The sequence below is a fragment of the Phocoena sinus genome, chromosome 3 (genome assembly GCF_008692025.1).
Source record: "Phocoena sinus isolate mPhoSin1 chromosome 3, mPhoSin1.pri, whole genome shotgun sequence".
NCBI classification, from domain to species: domain Eukaryota; kingdom Metazoa; phylum Chordata; class Mammalia; order Artiodactyla; family Phocoenidae; genus Phocoena; species Phocoena sinus.
The window spans coordinates 71,063,541-71,086,426 of record NC_045765.1 but is presented as its reverse complement, the minus strand read 5'-3'; the positions used below and the strand labels follow the sequence as shown (position 1 = coordinate 71,086,426).

Genomic DNA, 22,886 nt, shown 5'->3' with positions numbered 1-22,886 from the left:
TTCATGTGTGGGGCAGTATGTTCTATAAATGCCAAAAGGTGGGAGAAGCACAAACACAACCCACTCTTTAAAAAAATAAATAATTCAAAGTAGAATTTTTCCATCCCCCCCCCTTCTCCTATAATAAAAAGTAGTGCTGGGCTCTGACACCCAGATTTAGTTTTTATCCTGGCTGTTTACAAAGTGTTCCCCCATATGACTTGCATCATTAGGGTTATGAATAGTAGTTCATTCACTCTGAAGAAAGTATCTACTCCTTTCTCCTCCTCTTGCCTTCATGCTCATGTTCCTTGGGGCGGCTGCTATCTGAGGGTCTTTTAGGGCCACTGTGCTGTTTGGCTTCTTCCAAAAATTTGTCCAAACCAAAAGGATCCTCCTCAAACTGAACTGGTCCTTCTCGGCCTCTTTGTCTACGGTCTGAACCAGAAAACTCCTTATCGGGAACAAATCTGTTAGTCTTTATTCTAGCTTCTAGGTCATCACCATACATGTCCTTGTCCAGATTTTTACTGGGCCTGTAAATATTCTGGGCCATGTCTTTACCACCTCTCCAGGCTTGATCATAAACATTGTAAATTTCATCTTCTCCACCTGCAAAACCACTGTCCATACCCTTGGATTGGTTGAAGAGCCTTTGGTCATACTGAACTTCATTGGAAGTCCGAGGATTGGGCACACCCGGAGCAATGACTTCACTGATACCTCGATTTTCATTTCTCTGCAGTTTCGACCTCTTATCTGGAGCTGCCCTGGAAAGATTCCAGTCATGCTGTCTCTCTTTTCGCCTGTCATGCTGGATTTCATCCCTCTCACGTGCCTCCCCATCCTCTTTTTCCACATGGGTTTTGATCCCAGCTCTTCTCTCCCTGGCTTTCTGGGCCATTTCTCTAAGTTTCTCTTCATGTTTCTCCTTTTCTTTTTGAGCCATCTTTCTCTCTACTTGAGCACGCATTTCCACAGCTCCACGAGCCTTCCGATCAGCAATGTAGAGGGCTTCGGCCAGTTTTGCAAAATTTTCATAGATGTGAAATGTCTGCAGCCCTCTTCCATTAGCTGCCAGACGTTTATCTAATGGAATTGTATAACCCTTTGCATTTTTCCAGTTTGAAATACAGGGAGGAATCTTGCACTCTTCTTGTTCCTTCACGGTCATCTTTCGGCTAGGAGAGTGCATGACAGGTGCAGGAGGAGAAGGTGGTCCTCGGGGAATCTTCTTATTAATCTTGAGCCTTGGAGGCTCCATCAGATCTTTCTGCATTTCCACCATTCGAATAGCTCTGTTTAGCTCCAGAGTTGAACGCTGCTCCTTGTTGAGATGGTGTGTATCGGATATACTGAGGAGCGGCCAGTTTATCAGCTGCTGCTTGGACTGGCATGGCTGCAGCAACCTTCTGCGATACGGATTTTTCTAAGGCTACCCTTGTCTTTTCTGTTATCTCTTCAATGGCTTCTTCATCAGGTCTTTGCAGGTCTGGGTCATCTGCATTCATGACTTCTTTGGGAACCAGGTCAGTGTACTTGCTGTAAATGAACTTGTCTTTTGACTGTCCCTGTCGAGCAATTGCATCATACTTAAGTTTTCCTTCAGCATGCACCTGAATGGCCAGTGCATTTGACATTTTTCTCTTTCGTCCCATATCCAGGGGATACCGGGCCACATGGATCTCTGCAAAAGCACCTCCACCTCCAAAATCCTCTAATAACCGAGGTATCCAGCCTTTCCGGTACCCGTATGGGGTAGCTTCTCTTCGGGAGGAGACCGGGGAGGTCTGTCGTGATCTCTGCGATCTTGCCTTTTCTTCAGCCTCAAGCTGGTCCTGAGATAGCTGAGTAGGTGCAGGCAAAAAGCTGGTGAGCGCCATCTCAGGACTTCATTTTTATGGGGAAAAAGTAGTTGAGTCTTATGGATTGCCCGTGCAAATATGCACTTCTAAAGAAGTCTTCTTTTAATATTTTGCCATCATTTGCTTGAGGCATACGCAGTCTAGGGGGAGTGCAGCAGGGCGGAAAGTGTCTGGGCTTGAAGGTAAGCCAGACCTGGGTTCTCACCTGGACAGGTGTCCTAATGACTCAGTCTCTTCGTTTGTAAGGCTGGGGGAATGCTGGCACTGAGAGTTGTGAAGATAAACATGTAACCGAGATAACAAATGAAAAGCACATACTATGGTGTTGGACATACACTAAAAGATAGTTGCTGTTACTATCCTGGGTCTAAAAAACAGGAGGAGAATGATAGATTTCTTTATTGTGGCAGCACGTGAGAAGCACACGTTTTACCTTTTCTCGTGTCTTCTCTACCTCTGGCCTGGGCATCCCTGCTCTCCTGCTCAGTGCCAGCTGCCCAGGGGTCTGAAGTCTCTTGGAGTCGACACTGCACAGGAGGAAGCTGTTTAGCCTGCCAGGTAGATTGCATGTCGTAAGCCTTCTGTCCGGAGATTGTAATGAAGCCGGCTGTGATTCTGGTGCGGTGAGAGGTGCGGTGTGCAGAGTTATTCTTGATGGGACCAAAGTGCCAGCAGCTCCAGTGACCAGAATTCCTCCTGAACCAGTTGGATCCGAAGGGCTCTGGTCTTGTTGCTGCCCAAGTGGTCCTGGTGGAGGGGCATCGTGCTAGTTAGTACCTTTTGGAATGTTCCTGGGATTTGGAGGTCAGAGTTGGAAGCCATGCACCCGGTTCGTTGGGGGTTGATTTAGGAAACCAAAATGAGTTTTCCAGTATCGTTATTAAACCCTGGAGAGAAACTTGAAACAGAACCTCAGTACAAAGGATAGCCCATGGGAGAGTGAGTTTTGGTAATTGAAGGAAGTGTTTTGTAAGCTTGAATGTCCAGTAATGTGCAGAGTTAAAATATAGGAAACATTTTCATATTGCAAATGGGTACAGAGCCAAAAGTTCCAGGAACTGGCTTATTAAATAATAATGGTGAAAAGTGATTTAAAATCTTGTGTGTGTCTTTTAACGTTAGATATGCAAAAGCTAGACTAAGTACTTCTTTTGTTTGATTTATCCAGTTTTTGCTTCCTTTGGCTGCCCTGGGTCTACGCAGGAGCGCCTCCTGGCATGATGGAGAACTGTCGAGTTGTGATCTTTCCTCCTGAATATCTTGTGCACGATTTTATGTTTAAACCTTTATAAACAGTTCCACTGATGTTCTTCAGGTGCTGTACAGATTGTTCTTAAATGAATGTGGGTAGACCCTGGATTCTTAAGTTGACTACAGTACTGTCATTTTCAAAGTATATGTTTATTTTCCAGTTTTTTAGATTTGGAGAGTTTTTAAAAAACAACATTTGCTCTATGTTAGTAATGTATTCATTTTCATTGGCCATTTATCATAGTGTCAGTTTATAAAAATAAAGAAATATTAGTCTTTGAAAGCCCCTTAACATATTTGGAACTGATCAACTGCTTAGTTAATATATTTGTAACATTGTAAGATAGTTAATTTTCAGGGATAGTTCCATGAAGGATAGATGGAGATTATTAAAGGTCACTGCCAGTTAACCTCTGTGCTCTTAGTCTTAGCATACAGAGGAAGGAAAGCATTTATCTGTTATAAAGTAGCAATACTTAATCTGTATAACTTAGTAAATCTAGTCTTCGAATCCCTGCTTGTTGCCAGCTACGGGCAATTGACAATGATAATGCATGATTCCAGCCCTCAAGGAGTTTGCAGTTTAGTTCTACACAAATGACACAGCACCCATGAATCAATAATGAATGCTTTATGGTAACAGGTAGAAAAATAGCAAGTTGTATTGAATGGAGGTTTTGAGAATGACATCAGTGAGGAGTAAAGTACCCGGAAGACTTCCTACAAGAAATGGCTTCAGCTGTGTTTTGAAGCATAGATAGGATCTAGATAAGCAGATGGAAAGGATACGCCTTTTGTGAAGGAACCCCTACCCCCCAAAAGGTAAAAACATGTAAATGAACATTATGTGATGGGCGATGGAAAGAGAGCAGCAGTGTCCAGTGTGCAGGAGGTAGTGGTAGGTGGAGGGTGAAGTATTCTGGGTACATGGGGCAGAGCCAGGTGGCAGAGGTCCCTGTGGAGGACTGCCTTTTCTCTGTTTCTCCTGGAGGGTGGCAGCCACCATCGTTGAAGTGTCAGAGTTCATTCCACTTTTGACGGGGATTGGGGAGAGGAGGGCACATTCTAGAAGGTGGGATGTCTGAGTTGCTTTGGGTGGGGGTGGAGAGGAGAGAATGCCTGTCACCAGCAGCAGGTAAGGATGGGATCGGAAACTTTGAAATCGGATAACTTTGTTCAGAGGTAAACAGGGCTGCAGAGCATATTTCTGAACAGCCAAGTGACATGAAAATGAGGACGTCATGTTGATTAAACTTACCTTGATGTACAGAATGTTTCCAAAGGGGGTTGATTGGAGTCAGCTATGAGACTATTGCCGTGGACCAGGCTAGGGTAGGGGGATGGAGAAGTGACAGGATGAAGGGACAGTGCCATAGGGTGGGTATGAGGGATTCCAGAACAGTGGGCTTTAGAAACTGTCTAGAATTGGTAGCTAAAAAAGGTAAATAAAAAATTGGCATTGACATATATACACTACCAAATGTAAAATAGATAGCTAGTGGGAAGCAGCTGCATAGCACAGGGAGATCAGCTCGGTGCTTTGTGTCCACCTAGAGGGGTGGGATAGGGAGGGTGGGAGGGAGACGCAAGAGGGAGGGGATATGGGGATATATGTATACATATAGCTGATTCACTTTGTTATACAGCAGCAACTAACACAATAATGTAAAGCAATTATACTCCAATAAAGATGTTAAAATTAAATAAATAAATAGAATAAAATTTAGTCCTCCACCTCTTATCTCTTCACTTGGCACTTTCTGCCCTACGTGCCTGAACTGCTCCCCCATAGCTCAGTTGCTGGAGGCCCTGGGCTTCTCATGCCTCCGAATCTCACCTTCTTCTGCCTGCAGGAAACCTATCCTGCTCTCCCACCCCCAGCTGGTTAGCTTGTGTTTTCCCTTTCTGAACCAATTCCAGTTTCACTTCCTCCTAGTAGCCAATGACAAGATTTTCACCTTTGCCCAAGAGTTTGCTTCTTATTCCTTTGACTGTGTCTTCATGTTCACTGTTCAGATGATGCTTGAGACTCAGTGTGATTCTGGACAGGAGAGGCAAGGGGAGGGGTCCGTTACTTGAAAACTGGGTTTGCCTCTTGGTGGGTATTGAGCCAAAAGATACATCCAAACCAAGGATCGGGGAGAAGGAAGGATGAATATTTGCAGCAAGTAAAGAGAACACCGGGGATCTTTCCCAAAGCAGTGTCTCCCCTAACAGCAAAACTGGGGAAGTTTTAAGCTAAGGGTTCATGCACATTCATGAAGGGGCTGCAGCAGAGAATTCAGCATAGAATTGGGGCAAAGGTCGACAGAGTCCAACAGACAGGTCGACAGAGCTCGATACATAGGTTTTGTCCCTGTCTTCCAAGTGCCTGGTTGGTCATCAGTCCAGGTGAAGCACATGGGTAGGCGAGGCCCACTGTGTGGTTAGGGGCCCAGCAGCTGTTCTAGAGAGAACAGAGGGGTCAGGAGGAAGAGGTGAGGATGTGGACCTTTGAGGAGCAGTTTCAGTGGGGGGGATGGAAGTCAGATTGCAGTGAATTAGGGAAGTTGGAGAGAGTGAGGAAAATGGAGTGTGGACCCTTTCAGGTGCTTTGACAGTGAAAGGAGGGAAAGAAAGCACAGCAGCAAGAAGAAAAGCAGGGTCAGGTAAAGGCTCTTTCTAAATCAGAACACTGACAGTATTTCAATGTCAAGGGGAGGGGACAGTGGTGTGAGAGCCTGAGGAATCTGAAGGGAGAAGGAGTGTAAGTGGAAAGGAGGCTTCCTGCGAGGCAGACTTCTGTTCTTGGAGTTGCTTTTCTTGTCAGGTAGCCAGCTTGTGCCAATGACTCAGCCATACAAAGTTTGGGATTAAGGGGTGAGTTTAGAGCACATCATCTAATGGAAATATAAAGCGAGCCACATATTTCTAGTAGCCATATTTTAAAAAGTAAAAAGAATCAGGTGAAATGAATTGTAATATATTTTATTTAGCCCAATAAATCCAACATATTATTTAACTTGTCATCCATATAAAATGATGAATATTTTATATTTTTTGTAGTAGCTTTTTTTTTTTTTTTTTTTTGCGGTACGCGGGCCTCTCACTGTTGTGGCCTCTCCCGTTGCGGAGCACAGGCTCCAGATGTGCAGGCTCAGCGGCCATGGCTCACGGGCCCAGCCGCTTCACGGCATGTGGGATCTTCCCGGACCAGGGCACGAACCCGTGTCCGCTGCATCGGCAGGGGGACTCTCAACCACTGCGCCACCAGGGAAGCCCTGTAGTAGCTTTTTAAATTGGGTGTGTTTTACATGTAGAGGACACCTCCCTTTGGGCTAGCCGCATTTCAAATGCCCAATAGTGGTTTGTGGTGAGTGTTGCCATATTAGACAAGCCAGATTTGAAGAGTAGGAGGGGTCCAGTTTAACGGCAAGACATGTACTGAGGCAGGATCAAGGTATCTACTTTGGGGAGCTGAAATTTTATGTTTTAGATCCTTTAGCTACTGATGAGAATTTAATCTCACTATTCTTTGTCTCTACTGTCAACCTGAATACTCTCCAGGCTCTTGGTTTCTGCTTAGATGAGATATGTTGGGCTTGTGTTCCACCTGGCCTTAGGTAGATGGAATTGTGGAACTAGGAAGCCGTGTTCAAGGCAGCTCAAGTCACTCTTTGGGCTCAGTTCCCAGTTGCTACCACTTAGTAGCTGTGACTCACTGAGCAAGTTACTTTACTTTTCCATGCCTCAGTTTCCTGATCTCTAAAATGGGGATAGTAATGACCAGTTTTTATTATATGAAACTCTATCGGCATGTCATAGCGTTGTTGCAAAAATTAAGTCTGGAGGGTTGACCTATACTCAAGGCTTAACAGATTTTAAAAGGGGATGTTTAGATTACTTTATTTGAGTCAGTGTTAATCATCATTATAGATTTTTTTTTAACTTTTCTGGAGACTAGAACTTTATGAAATGTTACTTGACATTGGAGTTTAAACAAAAATCTTGTGTTTTTCTTTGGAAAAGTATGAAAGCATAAAGCTTCATATTTACTCAATTAAAATACATGGAGCAATAATCAATATATTATCCTTAGGAGCCACCTGAAGTTGGGTGATATGCTCTTTAAAATCTTCCACAAGTTGCTTTCTTCTGTAGCAAACTTGAATTTGGAGTCTCTGGTGTTTCTGAGCAGTGCACTGACATAAGACAGCTTGGTTCTAATTGCATGCATCCCAAGTTGGGAAAACTTTTTCATTATGAATATCTGAATGAGAGCTGTTAGGATGGAGCTGGAGATGAGAGGGAGGGGAACAAGGGAAGTAGAAACCTTGTTAAGAGCCACTGCCCATGTGCCCTTTATCTGTCAGTCAATATCCCATTTTTCAAATGAGGTTTTGCGATAACCAGATAGCGAGAGCACATCCTTAAGTGAGGATTGCAGGAACCTGCCTGCCTGCTTTGTCCAGCTCACCCTTTCTAACTGAGCTCAAAGTTGACTTTTGCCTGTAAAAGTGGAAAATGGGCCTGATAAAAATGTTTAGTCTGCAGGGCCTTGTTTTATTTATCATATCAGAAAAGAACAATGTTTTGTTGTGTTGTGGTCAAAATAGAAGCCGACCTTGCTTGTTCACAAAAGCTCAAATCCTGGAGATAAGGGGGGCAAAATAATAGAATACAATGGAAAGAGTAGAGTGTAATTATTTGTAGCTTGTCAAGTGAAGCCCTTTCAGGCCCCAAGTGATTCAAATCTGGGAACTCTGCACAATTCGGTAAACTAACCACAACCAGCATCAGAGAAATCTCCCCTGGCCCGCAGACAGCACTGAAATTGCATCAGTTTGTCATGCACTGAGAATGCCAGCCTCACACAATACCATTTGGTTGCAAATGGGCCTGCCCCCAAAGCCCTGAAATACATTCTGTGGTATCTGACTCTTGGCCTGCGATTTGTCATGTCCCTGCTGCTATCAGTGTACAGTAATTTTAATAGATTCTGATGGCTTCCTGGTAGAAACGCGGGATGCATCTGGTTTGGGCATAGGACACTGAAGAGAGTCTTCTGGCTGTAAACAACAGGACTGCATGCAGAAAAAATTGGAGATGCATTTTATTTCATTAAAAATTGGTTTTAGGTCACAAGCTTGTGTTTTCTGAATTATAAAATAAAAATCCCTGCACAGTTTAATATGTAAAACATATTGCTTGTTTTTATCTTTAAAGTAGTTAACTCTTTAGAAATGTATTTCTGGCAGCAGTGTCACATTTTAGAAGTCACAGCTGTAAGTATGGAATGAGTCTAGTAAATGTAATAGTTTATTTAGCCCCTTGCTACTCAATATGTGGTCCACGGAGCAGCAGCCCTGGTGGGTGTTTGTTAGAAATGCAGACTCTCAGGACCCACCCCAGACCTACGGGAATCACTCTGCATTCTCACAAGATCCCGAGGAGATGCACCTGCACAGGAAAGTTTGAGAAGCTGAGAAACTCAGGCTTAGAGCACAGGCTTCTGAGTCAGAGAGACAGAGCTGTATTCAGATTCCATCTTCTGACTTAGTGTGTTTGACTTTGGGTGATTTGTGCTAGGCTTCAGATTTCTCATCTACAGAGTGGGGCTTATATAACTACATCATATGGTTATTTTGAGGATGACATTAAGTTATGAATACGTAGAAATATAAATATCTCTACCTATACCTCTATATGGTGCCTGACATGGAGGGAACATACAATAAATGAAAGATGGATAGCGGTGCCTCTGTGGACTTTTGCCTTAAGAGCGTGAAAAATTTGTCTAATTGTGAAATAACTCACCTGCAAATAATTTCCACAATAGAGGGATTATGAATTTTGTCGACAAATTGTGGCTGAGTGTGGCTGAACTTAGTCTCCCTCCTCTCCTCACATAATCTGCTGTCGGTTCGCCTTTGTCCCGTAGTGTCATCCTGTCATGATTTAGAGTATATGGCAGAGCCATGGACAGTGCTAGCTACCTGGAAAGGTGTATAAAATGCAACTGCCGATTCCTGGAGGCTGGACTTAGTACCATCTCAGCATCTGCCAGGTCCTGGTTCTAGAGCCCGCCCCTCGGCGTCTGGCCTCCTGGCCCTGACCCTGGCCCAGTGTGGAAGAATCTCCTGCCCTCATCTGTAGGCCCTATGTTCTGGTCCCACTGTGGGTGCTCAGGGCTCTCTGCGTTCCCAAACCCTCCTGATTGTCACAGGTGGAGGCGGAGGGCGGCACTTTTTCCTAGTATGGACCTGTGGGGAAAAAATACAAAGACAAAAAGTAATAGCCCGATATAAAACAACTTTTTTTTTTTTCTTGGAAAACACTGTTTTTCCCTCCCTTCATCTCTTTTTCTTTTTTCCCCCTCCCAATCTCTCAATCTTCTGTCTGTAAATGTAAAATTTTCAGCTCACTGGCTTTTAAAATTATGAATAATAACGTAAAACTTTAGTTAAATCACTCAAAAGTATAATTTATTTCCATATCTGGACCAGTTAAGGCAATGGGGATGGGAAGGATGAGGGAGAAATGGGAATGAGTGAGGAATTGGGGCCAGCTGGGCACAGAGACGGGGGGGTGGAGTGTAGGAATGGATGGGGCAGAGCAAAGGACAGGGGAGCAGAGAAGGAGAGATGGAGTACAGAGCAAGGAGTGTCGAGGCAAGAGGGGGAGTCAGCTGGGCTACCAGTGTTTGGTCAGTGTCAGTTAACTGGCTCATCTGTGTTTCAGAAGGTAGGAGGTAACTGCCCCTCAACACAATTTCCTCATCTTGGAACTGCCTGTAAAATCTTGCATGTTATGTGTATGTATGTTTCCAGGGAGGTCTGCAGATTTTCACATCTGTGACCCCGAGAAAGGCTGAGAAATCACTTATTCCAAATCACAATTCCAGACTACCTTCTTGCCAAAGATGAAACAGCTCTTTAAGTTGTATTTCTGTATATTTGATTTCCTTTTTTGTTAAGCAGTCTTATTAATGTAATAGCATCTTTCTGTATTTGTTCATATATAGTTTGTATCTAGCTAAATCTCTTGATGTCTTGAAATGAACAGATGGCATATCTTCCTGAATATTGTATTTTTTTCTTTTCAAATTTTAAACTAATGTGATTAATTGGTTTCTTTAGAGATGGTTCACTTTTGTCACAACTCTCTGAACTTCTATTAATGTTTGTGCATTACGTTAAAGGGTTAATGCATCCAGTAGGCTTTCAGAACTGTCAGAAATGTATTACCCAAGATTGTCACATCACTGATTCTTATGTTAGAACTTTGCTTGGATAGACTGATAAATATTTTTGTGGTAATCTCATTGGTTGTATAGAGGAATCAGACAGTGTCAGGGTTAATGACACTGTTTGCTTTATTCAGTTGAATATATGTGTCCATTTTAACTTATGAAATTAGAATTTGGAAGTCTCAGATATGAAACACATTTTCTAACTTTTCCTTGGGTTCCTATAGGAATAAGTTGGTCTGATATGAATTATGAATCGTCTCTCTACTTATTATTGTTATATTGAATGACCCTCAGTTGTTTCTTTATCTGACAAAACGTATGTCAGGCAATCCATTTCTCTCAGTAAAGTCTGCGCTCAATAATTATAGCCCCAACTGCACTTGACTCATCTTAAACTTTACTAATGCAGAATAAGCAAGAGAGACTGTAAAGTATGTCAGGTGAGAATTAAGAGAGAGGTTCTGACAGAAGAGTCAGCAGGTGAGATTGAACACAGACCCCTCAGCAGAGGTGCTCTCCGCTCTTGGTACCCTCATAGCCCTACCCACCCCCCCACTCCTTGATACCTGTTATTCAATCAGACCAGCTTATTACACAGAGAGAGAGCAGGTCATAGAGGTAATAGGGCCAGAGAGAATATATTTTAAACTTTATTTTGAAATAATTTCAAATGTACAAAAAAGTTGCAAGAATAGTACAAAGAATTCTCATTTCTTTCTAACCAGATTCATCAATTTTTTTTGTTTTGTTTGTTTTTGTTTTTTTGTTTTTGCGGTATGCGGGCCTCTCACTGTTGTGGCCTCTCCCGTTGCGGAGCACAGGCTCCGGACACGCAGGCTCAGTGGCCATGGCTCACGGGCCCAGCCGCTCCGTGGCATGTGGGATCCTCCCGGACCGGGGCACGAACCCGGGTCCCCTGCATCGGCAGGCGGACTCTCAAGCACTGCACCACCAGGGAAGCCCAGATTCATCAATTTTTAAAGCTTTACCACTTTTGCTTTATCATTCTCTTCCCTACATCCCTCTTTTTATATATGTAATCTTTTTCTGAACCCTTTGAGAGTAGGTTGTGTATATTATACCTCTTTACTCCTCATTATTTCAATCTGTGTGTCCTAAAATAGGAATATTCTCTTAACGTAACCACAGTGAAATTGTCAAATCAGGAAATTTAACATTGACCCAGGATTATTTTGTAGTCTGTATCACAAATTTGTCAGTTGTCTCAATAATATCCTTTGGAGCATTTTTTTTTTCTCCTGATACAGTATCCAGATAAGCATTACGTTTAGTTGTCATGTCTTTTTAGTCCCCTTTAATCTGGAACTCTCTCTCAGTCTTTCTTTGTCTTCCATGACATTGTCATTTTTATAAAAGACAGGTCAAAATAGACTGTCCTTCAATTTAGCTTTGTCTGATGGCTCCTGATGGGTAGACTCAGGTCATGGATTTGGAGCTGGAAATCTCCATTAATGTTACTATGTCCTTGTTAGGGTACCCTATCCAGAGGCACATGGTATTTGTTTGCCCCTAATTGGTGATGCTAGTTTTGAGCACTTGGTTAGGTTTTGTTGGTTTTCACTGTTGTATATTTACTATTTTTCCTTTTGTAATTAATAAGTAACGTTTGGAGAGACATTTTACAATTATATAAATGTTCTCTTCCTTATCAAATGGTTCCTCCCTGATTCAGCATCCATTGATGATTCCTGCCTGAATAAGTTTTTACTGTGTTGTTGGCAAAATGGAAATTTTCTAACGCCATCATTCCTTCTCTTATAAGGAAGAGGTTTCTCTTTAGAGCGGCTTTTAAAAGCGTGGACTTAGAGCCCTGTCCGGACCATTAAGTCCCCAATGTTATCCTTTCTTTGACTATAATTGATTATTTTTAAGGAAATGAGCCCTAGATATGCTGTAAGTTTAATCATAATCTTTTCTTATACCTATTCAAAAACAATCATAGTTAAAACTTTCATCCCTTCAATAACTTCCTGCAAGAATTTTAAATAAAATATAAATAATACAGAAGGGTGTGAAATAAAAACTAAAAGCCTCTTTTCCTCCCTTTCTCTGATCTCTGATCGGTAATAGTTTGGTATATCCCCCTTCAGACAGAAGTGGAATGATAACATACTTATTATTTTGCAAATTGTTTTTCCAAATTGAGGATTTATGTATCAAATCTTTTTTTTTTTTTGCGGTACGCGGGCCTCTCACTGTTGTGGCCTCTCCCGGTGTGGAGCACAGGCTCTGGACGCGCAGACTCAGTGGCCATGGCTCATGGGCCCAGCCGCTTCGCGGCACGTGGGATCTTCCCGGACCGGGGCACGAACCTGTGTCCCCTGCATCGGCAGGCGGACTCTCAACCACTGCGCCAGCAGGGAAGCCCTACAATCTATTTTTTAAAAGTATAAGTTTTGCATTACTTCAGATTTTCATTTGTCTCCTCCTACACTTATTGCTATTTCAGCAATAATGCATCCTCCCCAAAAAGGCCTCTCATTATTCTGGAGAAATATTACTAGATCTTCAAGTCTTATTAAAAATTAAATTGGCTTTGGTCTGATTTATTTATGTATAGACTGATTTTTTTCAAACTCTTGTCATTATATTCAGCTATATTATTCTTTGAATATATTTTGGGGGCTGGCTAGGAAAGTTAATGTTTCTGTGAAGAAATGTGTTGTCAGTAGTAGATATTGACTTATAAGCAAACACATAAGAACAAAGTATGTGTGTAAGTTGGAGACCATCTAGTGACCAAAACGATGCTTCTGTCAGTGAAATAGGAATTGTCAGTTTAAGAATATGAGTGTTGTGAGGTCAAAGGCATACGTCTTTATAACATAGTTAGCACCTACAAACAATGGAGTAGTCCTTGTAGCAAACCTATTTCTTTTTATTTTTTTCCCCCAGTGTTTAATTTTGAAAAAATATTGATAGCACAGTACAAAGAGTACTTATATTCACTCAGATTCACCAGTTGTTAACGTTTTGCCACCTTTGCTTTGTTCTGTCTCTCTGTCTCACACATACTCACACAGAAACACACACTTATATTTATTTTTTTAATTTTGGGTGAATCCTTTGAAAATAATTTGCACACTTACTTTCACCCCTAAATTACAACATTTCACTCCTTTGACCCAGTGGTTAACAGGAATAATGATCTTTGGCCTGGTTAAGCTATTAAATTGGTAGTTGCAAAATGATGATTTTTCTAATTCCATCATTTCTTCCATGTTTATTAACTGGCATTCTTCTGTGAAGAGGAGCTTCTCCCCTTCCTTGTTCTCCCCTCATATCTCTATAGACTCATGGATATTTTTTTTAAGTATAAGTTTTTTCTAGTGTTGTCATTATTCTTTTTAATGCCCAAATTGTCCCAAATTTGTCCCATGGGATCTCATTCAATTTGACTTGTGTCCTTTTGACATGACGGCATTTGTCTTTGATCACTGTTTCTTTCTGTCCAACAAGATATGAAGGTTCACTGTGGACTTGCCCAATTTGAGACTTTTCCCACGGATGCCTGCTTCTTTTTAGTGGGGAATAGCATCTAGAAACTAAGATATGGATGCTAAGTGTCCTATGGTTTATCATTGCTACCAGACCCTCTCAGTTGCTAGAACTATATTACATATATACTTATTATAATAGGCATATATGTGTGTATATATCTGAATATATACTATATATCATACTCATATGAGTATGAGTATATACCCATTTTAAATTATGACTACATTTCATGTATCTCCTTTTTCTTCATGCATAAAAATTCCAGCATTTCAAGCCCCAAATTATTCTAACACGAAGCCTACCAAATAAAATTTAAGACCTTTATGCAATCCTTTTTGTATTAAAATATGTCCCATTATGTTTGTGTAGTTAGAATACTATGTTCAAAATATACCTGCATTATTTACTCTATATTGTTATGTAAAAAAATTTAATGTACAGTTAGGTTATTTTCTCTGTTTATATTCAATTTGGTTTTTCCATCTTTTTTGTTTACATTTATTAATATATAGAACAATTTATTTGGTTCGAAACTATATACAAAGGTATTTTTGGAAAAGTCTCGCTCTCCTTGCCTTCTATGCAAATGTCTATAGGTAACCAGTGTTATTAGGTTCTGGTTTATACTTCTTGTGTTTCTTTTTTGTACACACACACACACACACACACACACACTCTTAACCTAATATATCTCCATCTCTTATTATATCTTCATTCCTTATTTTCCCTTTCATAGCAATTAACATACTATATGTAATCTTTCTTCCCTGATGTTTCTTTTCAGTCAGTATATCCTAGAAAGCACTCTGTATGAGTTCATAAGAATCCTCCTCATTTGTAATGGCTACATGGTACTTCATTGTGTGGCTAGTCTCCTATGGATGGGCATTTGGGTTTTCATTATTTTGCTCTTACAAATAATACTTTTGCAGCAATTTTTTAATGAGCAACTGCTATGGACACAGCATTCTTTTAGTTCTGCTTTGTGACATAGTGAAAAGTAAGGTTTGTTTTCTGCCCTTGAAGTGTTATAGTCCAGTGGAGGGATGTTTTTAGAAGTGGGCTAGGAAGAGAAATGGCCCGGTATCTAGTAGTTTAATATAATCTAGATATTCTCAGTAATTTTTAGTTATCTGACTGCACATTCTCATAGAAATAACATGAGACAAATATGTGGGAGCACATATTATGCTGTTGTCTAGCTTCCAAGTAAAAATAAAAGGAAACCTTTTAAGGTAAGGTAAATACTCTTCAGTAAATCAATATTAAGTAATTTTATTGAGCTACATACAAGTGCTAGGTTTCATGAAATTGTTTTAGTTTAGCCGCACTTTCTAAAAGTAAAATATAGTTAGGGAAATTTTTCTCTTATTGGTATTATTCAGCCAAAATGGGAACTCTCTTATTTATTTTATCTTTTTTAAAAACCTTATATCTAACTTTCATTCCTGCATAGTAAAAACACATATGGTTGCACAGACCATTCATGGTTTGGGGGCACTTGTTGCCTTGGTTTTCAGAGAATTTGTTTTGACTTTAAAATACTGTTTTTAGAATCACATATGTAATCCAAATTCATGGATCCAAATTCCTTTTTAGTCTCATGTGGTAATTGCATGGTATTACAGAATATTTAATGTACATGTAGACAGGTACTCTGAATATGTTGGCATTGCTACATTTGTTGTAAGTTACATGCAGTGAGTTACCCATATGTGATGATTACCATTTTGGTTGTTGGCTTGTGGTTGTACCTGGACCCTACATCTTGGCTCAGGGAACTAGGAATTGAGCACGTGGACATGGTTACAGTTTTCTAGTCGACTATGAGCAGTATGTGGCCTCTCTCTTTCTGAGTTCTCCTTCCTTATTGTGTAGATTTGTCCTACCCTTGTAACTGCCCATTGCCTCTTCCCACCTTGGTATTCATTCTGCCATGGTCAAACTCTAAAACCTATAGGAATTAGTTTTTAGAGAGAGTTTCAAATAAATATTCCCTATATTTAAAGGACAGTTTTGTAAGTTTTGTTAAGCTGTTTCAGAGATAGTTTCCATTTTATTTTAACTAGGCCAACACCCCCACTTCCCAAACCTACGAAAAGCTTAGAGATACACAGTTTTTAACAGTTGTGGAAGAAATAGAGATCTTTTGCTTTTAAAATACTTTAAAAGAAAGTCATATATATCTGTAATAGAAAAGTTATAAGACAGAAAAGTATAGAGGAGGAAATAAACCTAGGGGATGGGTCTAGCCATTAACTTGTTCATGATAAAGTTATTCCATTTGTATTAATTTTAGGTAAAACACATCTAATTTTAACATGATATCATCTCTAACTAATGTAATACATGATAGGCTGGTTTAAAGGTCACATAATTTACTGGTGGAGAAGAGAGTTCATTGTTGTTTGGATTTAAGCGTCAGCCCCGCTGAGATAATTCACACCCTATTGCATCCCACATCTTGGGCCAAGGGTGTAGGCACCCTGGTGTCCTCGTGACTTGACACAGAGCTTGGGCTGTGTTCTTTGTGTTAAAGACCCTCAGCTGGGGGATCAGCTGTCACCCCTGTCAGGGGAGACCTCTGCATAGTGTGTTCCATGAGTGCCAGCAGTTACGCCCTTTCCAGGTCAGTGCTCTGCTTCACCAGTTGTCCCTGCCACCTTCCCCATGTTTTTTCCAGCTAGCCAAAGAAAACCTCCTCTTCTCCTCATTTGAGCCAAGATAGGGCTGTTTTCAAAATACATTTCACTTGGAAACAAAGGCAAAGACCAAATATACAAGCAAAAAAGTGCAGCAGGATAGAAATGGATGAAGTTATGAAGCAGAGTTTTTTGAAATCTTAGGATAACGAGGTAGCCGATCTTTGGCACATGCGTTGTAATTTTCCTCCTCCTTTTCCATGGCAGACATTGCTAATCGATCCCAGTGCTCTTTTCTGTTGACTCAGCCTTGGAAACCTTAGCACTACAGTGTAGCCATCCTCAGTGATCTGAGTTGGTATGTGAGATGCATATCCTTTTCTTAAGATACATTCAGTCAACAAGTTGACTTCATAGTCAGAATTTACCAGGCACATATTCGTGGCATTCTGTCTGGTTCTGCCTGACTGATGCTATTTCAGTTGTGGCTGGCAAGGGCTCGTCTGCTCTCATACTTTGGTGGCCTCCATGGCTGCCAGCCACCATTCCTATCATCTTGGAAACCTCCTGTCCTGTACCAACCCTTCCGTTTCTATTTTAAAGTTAGACCACCTGTAGTTTACCAGATTTCTCATGGATGCTCTATTCACTTGCCCATATTTTTCCCACTTGCTTCGTCTAGAGTTTATTTCTCTCCCTATGGCCAGATTCAACATTAGCACATACACAATCGGAAAAAAAAAAAGTCTTATAAGTCTTGCCTTGTTTCTGTGATAGACCACAGCTTATTTATAATAGGACACGGTTTATTTATAATAGCCCACAGCTTGTTTATAAAGCAGCTAAGTCTCCCAACTACTATTTTCTTGGTTTATATAGTTTTTAAAAATTATCACGTTATGTGACTGCCCTCAACCAAACATATTGACTTTATGAGGTCTGAGGTTTAACTCCAGCCACCAAAAATAAATGCTTATGGCTTTTGGAAAATGTGAACGGAACGCTTAAGTCTCTAGAACCCTGTGTGTGTCATTCTCACAGCACTCAGTAATTTAAAATTGAAAGCCAGAAATGTGGGCTTTCCTCTAGCTTATTTCTAACATTAGATCAATACAGAGTTTTAGAATATCGTACTTAACTGAAGTGTCATTTAACATGAGGGACATGAACATATATATTTCAGAGGTCTCTGCTTATGCATTAATTTCAGATCTGGTCTTCTTTGCCTCATCAGTAATGCCAGTAGGTGTCACTGTGTGCATTAAATGGAAATCAAAGCTGTCATTAAATGAATTTCTAAAATTAAGTGTCATTACAGTTTTTTTCAAAAAGAGAGCTCCTAAGGGTAAGAAAGAATATTGTTACCCTTTCCTATTTTTATTAAAAATAAATTACCTTCTTAGGCTATTTTAGAGAACATGATCCCATTGTTTCTTTTCCCATCCTATCTTACTACTTTCTATGAGCTCTTAGATACATGTACAAATATTTGTTTGGGGTGCATTCACAAGAGGCAGAAGACAGTATACAACCTAGCATATTAAATAGAGAAGGTTGGTCATTTTGCACTCTCCTGATACAGAACTTCACTGCTGTTTGTCGGAAGGGGTAGGATTTTGTCACTCCAAATATTTAGTTGTAACAACATAAGAGTATTTTTTAAAAACCTCCTAACATTGGGGCTTCCCTGGTGGCGCAGTGGTTGAGAGTCCGCCTGACGATGCAGCGGGCACGAGTTCGTGCCCCGGTCCGGGAAGATCCCACATGCTGCGGAGCGGCTGGGCCCATGAGCCATGGCCGCTGGGCCTGCGCGTCCGGAGCCTGTGCTCCACAATGTGAGCGGCCACAACAGTGAGAGGCCCGCGTACTGCCAAAAAAAAAAAAAAAAAAAAAATCTCCTATCAAGAGGCAGTGAATAAATCTGTGTGGGTACAAGTACATACACATTTGCACCTGAAGATTTTTTTAAACAAGTAGTTTTAGATACTCTCCATATTTATTAGGCTGCTTTTCAGATTTCTAAATTTTTCTGTAACGGGAAAATCTGTTCACTGATCATGTTTCTCATAATATTAGTAGGACTTAATTCTTTAAATATCTGAAACTTTCTGTGGGTTCACTCTTCCGCTGAGCCCTTCAAAAAAAGTGAAAAGTATTTGACTTTTTGTCTTCTGTTGCTTTGGGGGGGAAATAAAATGCTCACTTATTCATTTACAAGGCTTTGATGTTAAGATCAGCAGTATCATAGAATCTTCTCTTCAGTTTAGTAATTACAAATCGAGACTATACAGATGTTCTGGAAAGCTCTGTGTGTGTGTGTATTGTGATCTGTTGGGTGAAATACGGGATTTTTTTCTGTTCAGAGGAGAGTTGGTGTTACCTTCATATACAGTAACTTAGAGCAGGTTCACTGTAGTGTGCCTGTGTGAAACTTTAGGGCATAGATGGGCTCCTACAGAGCCAGTGTTAAATTGCCTTCAACCTTATTTTCCCTTATACACATCATAAAAATGGAGGTGTATTCTATCTGATGGCAAGGGGAAAATTGGCTGCAAGACATAATACACATGCAATTCAAACGCTGTGGGGCTTACTCAGAATTCCTTTCTATTTATAACTTTCTAAATAATAATCAAAACCCAAGTTCCTACAGGCAAGGTGGTGTAGTGCAGCTAGCCATGTGCCTGGGGTCAGAGGGTCAGGCTCTGGCCAGTCCGTCAGCACTCCCAGTTGTGTATTTATGGGCAGAGCTCAGACCAGGGAAAGAAGGGGGTGGTGGTGGTGTGAAGGTTAACTATGGGTTTAGCTGAATCAATAACATTTTATTTCTTAAAGTGAAATCAAAGTCAATATGGAAAAATGTAAACATCTGTCAAATCTTGATGATCGTGGATGTGTCTGTTTATACTGTTTTCTGCCCAGAAACTTGGGGCTAATTGGTCAGCTTGGAGGCCTGGCATTAATAATTTCAAACCATCCTGCAGATCACTAATTTACAGCCAGGTTTGAGAACCGTTGGTCTACAGGGGTTTTTGTTAACAAGCAGGTGGACCAAATGTGGTGATGATCAGGGCAGTTTCCAAATCAGAGTCCAGGAGTTGGAGGCAAAGAACCTTGTAAGTGGTTCCCAACCTTTGGTGGATATGTATGTGTTATTTGGTGGCTAGAGGCTTACTGTGTGTATGCATTATTGGTGGCCGCTGTCCTGGCCATTGTTGAGAACTCTTTCTTGATGTGAAAACTTTGCTCTTTGCCATTCCTGGTGGCATAACTTTCACCACCTCCTGCCAACCTCCACCATGAGATCTCTGCTTCATCTGAAAGAGCCTGGTCTTTCTCTGCTCTTTCCCTGCTGTAGTCGTCAGCATCCACCTGGAAGGGGTCATGATGACTTTGGAGCTAGTGTGGTACATTCCTTGCTGTTGGTAGGGTTCTGGCATCAGATGCTCCAAGGGGAGGGTTGGTGCTGGCTGTGTAGTGTCAGTAGCGTCAGTGGACTTATTTCTTCAACTATCGTGAAGTCAATGGAAATTTACTACTGCACCAGGAAAAAAGTCTGAGCGTATAGTCTATTGGTTATGCTTCTGTTGAATAATATAAAATTCCTTCAACAGTTACTTGAGCTTCACTGTTTGCTGGGTGCTTCCTACCATGATGAAGGAATTCAGTGAGATCTTAATCTTCAGGACAGCATATGCACTTGTGAGGATAATTCTCATAGCAGAGGAAGGGGAAACTTTAAAGAATGATTAACTCACAGGTAGAAAAAAACAAGGGCCTTAGTAGAAGCAGTTTTTAAAATGTGAAATATAAAACCTTTTAAAAATTAGGAGCAGGGCAAATGCAATTCTATGCATTAGAAAGTAATATGTTTAAATTTCGGTTCTATAAGGCCATGCGGAAATGGGTATCGTGTGGTATCAGTGTAACTGGAAGAAGATAAAATCTTACCTGTGAAGACCTGAGGACCACAGTTTTTTTCCTTTACTAATATAAGCATTTTTTTTCAGTGGGAAAAAGAATCTAGATATTTTAAAAAGACAAAACATTGCTAGTATTTATTATGAGGAACTATTCCATATGACCTAAGTGTTGGAAGTCTTGAAATATAGCTTTTCTTTTCATTTAGCTAGTATTTATTATGTTCCTACTTTATGCCTTGTACTGTGGGTGACAGAAAGGAGAATGTAGAAGATATATAAAATATAAAAGTTTCTTTCCTTTTGGAAATAGCCTATTTGAAGAGATTATAGTTACAACAATGAAAACCAATATATGGTTAAGGACAAAGTACCAAGAGATAATAAGTGGTCTTAAAATTCGGGGAAGATCAGCCTGGTCCAGAGGGGCTGGTATGCAGTAGATATTTGGGCATTCCAGCCTCATTTACTGCCATGTCCTGGGCCTTGTTGCTCCTCTGATGTCTTTGTTCCCTACTGCACTCCAATGGAAGGTTTACCTGGCTTCCAACTTTTTTGACTTTGCCTCCTGTCATTGCCCCATGGACTCCACAAATTTATCTTTCAGGATCTTGACCCTCCATCCTCTCCCTTAGAGTGTCTTGCACACTTATTCCTTTTCTATCTGACCCTGGCCTCTGGAGGTAAACACAGTGCCCTCCTCCGCTGTGGCCTATTTGGAATCACTCTGCCCTGTCTTACTTCTTACTGGGTGTCTACATCTCGATTTCCTGTAGGTACCTAAGGTCAAGATGCCCCAAACTGATTATCTCCATTCTTTCTCTCTTCCAAAGACAAACAATATTTTTTTGCCCTCTGTACCTCTGAGTCTGGGTACCGCCATCAACCCAGGTTTCCAACATAAAACATAAGGATAATCATTGTCTCTCCCTTGACTTGGCATTCAACGATTTACCAGAAGTATCTATTGCCCCGGGTCCCTGCTCCTGGTCTCCTACACCTCCCCTGTGTTCTCAGTGGTGACAGTGCCACCCCACTCTTCTAGAGGAGGCTCTCCCTCACTGTGTCCTTCTACGCCTCCTTTGAGTTTGCCTTTCTGCTGCCTCTTGGCTCTCTACAGTCCAAAGCTCAGACTTATGGGTATGAAAAGGGGTAAGAAAAGCCCCTTCCTGATCTTGTCCCAATCTGCCTCTTAACCTCCTCTCAGCAGTGCCCTCTCCCCTAACCTCCCCTCCCCCAAGACTCAGCCAAGCTTCACCTCACACCAGTTTATTAATGTCGTGCAGATGTATCATATCAATTCTGGATCTCTGTCTTTGTCCTTGTTGTTCCCTAGTCCTAGGGCCATGTCTGCCCTGTAGACAGAGAGCCCAGTCAACACCGAGCTCAGACATTTGCTTCTCTGCAGACCATTGCCTAACTGCCCCAGGTAGAGTTGTTTGTACTCTCCTCTTTGCCTCTACTGTATACTGTTTATGTCTCTTTTTTTTTTTAACGGAATGCGGGCCTCTCACTGTTGTGGCCTCTCCCATTGCGGAGCACAGGCTCTGGACGCGCAGGCTCAGCAGCCATGGCTCACGGCCCCAGCCGGTCCACGGCATGTGGGATCTTCCCGGACCGGGGCACGAACCCGTGTCCCCTGCATTGGCACCGCGCCACCAGGGAAGCCCCTATGTCTCTTTTATACCAGTTTTTGCACTGTGTTATAATGATCAATGAGCAGGTGTGTCCCAGCCACTGGTCTATGAACTCTGACCTACAGATTGTGTTTTATGCATCCACCTATGTCCCATGTACTGGGCACCTACACGGTGTTCAGTTCATCTTTGTTGGATGAAAGAAGGGCCACATTGAATGGATTTTTAAAACCTGAGAAGTTTGTGGCTATATATTTAATGTTGAGTCTTGTTACCTAATTATCCTTAAATTTTGGTTTACTGTAGTATATCTGCCCCATGCTCCTGTAATTTAAAGCACAAGTACTTTTTTTTAAATAAATTTATTTATAGTTTTATTTATTTTTGGCTGCATTGGGTCTTCGTTGCCGCGCAGGATTTCTCTAGTTGCGGCGAGCGGGGGCTACTCTTCTTTGCGGTGCATGGGCTTCTCATTGCCGTGGCTTCTCTTGTGGAGCACAGGCTTTAGGCGTGCAGGCTTCAGTAGTTGTGGCACGTGGGCTCAGCAGTTGTGGCTCGCGGGCTCTAGAGCGCAGTATCAGTAGTTGTGGCGCACGGGCTTAGTTGCTCCGCGGCATGTGGGATCTTCCCAGACCAGGGCTTGAACCCGTGTCCCCTGCATTGGCAGGCAGACTCTTAACCACTGCACCACCAGGGAAGCCCTAAAGCACAAGTACTTTGTGAGTCTGTTTGAGAAGTGTATGTTTCTAAATTTTCCTACTTTTGATAACCTGCTTTGTTCCATTTGTGATGTGGTTCCATCTGGTGGACTACTGTTCTTGATTGAAATACTCCATTTA

At 41.4% G+C, this 22,886-nt stretch overlaps 2 protein-coding genes across 3 annotated transcripts in view; one reads left to right on the top strand and one right to left on the bottom strand.

The window, feature by feature from the left end:
• Positions 1-22,886, top strand: part of SNX24 (sorting nexin 24) — a 181,366-nt gene that overhangs the window by 27,050 nt on the left and 131,430 nt on the right. The window lies entirely within an intron of this gene.
• On the bottom strand, positions 251-1,862 carry LOC116752231 (SNW domain-containing protein 1-like). Its single transcript, XM_032629032.1, is given in 2 exon segments — positions 251-1,280; positions 1,282-1,862. Coding segments are annotated over 2 exon segments (1,611 nt in total).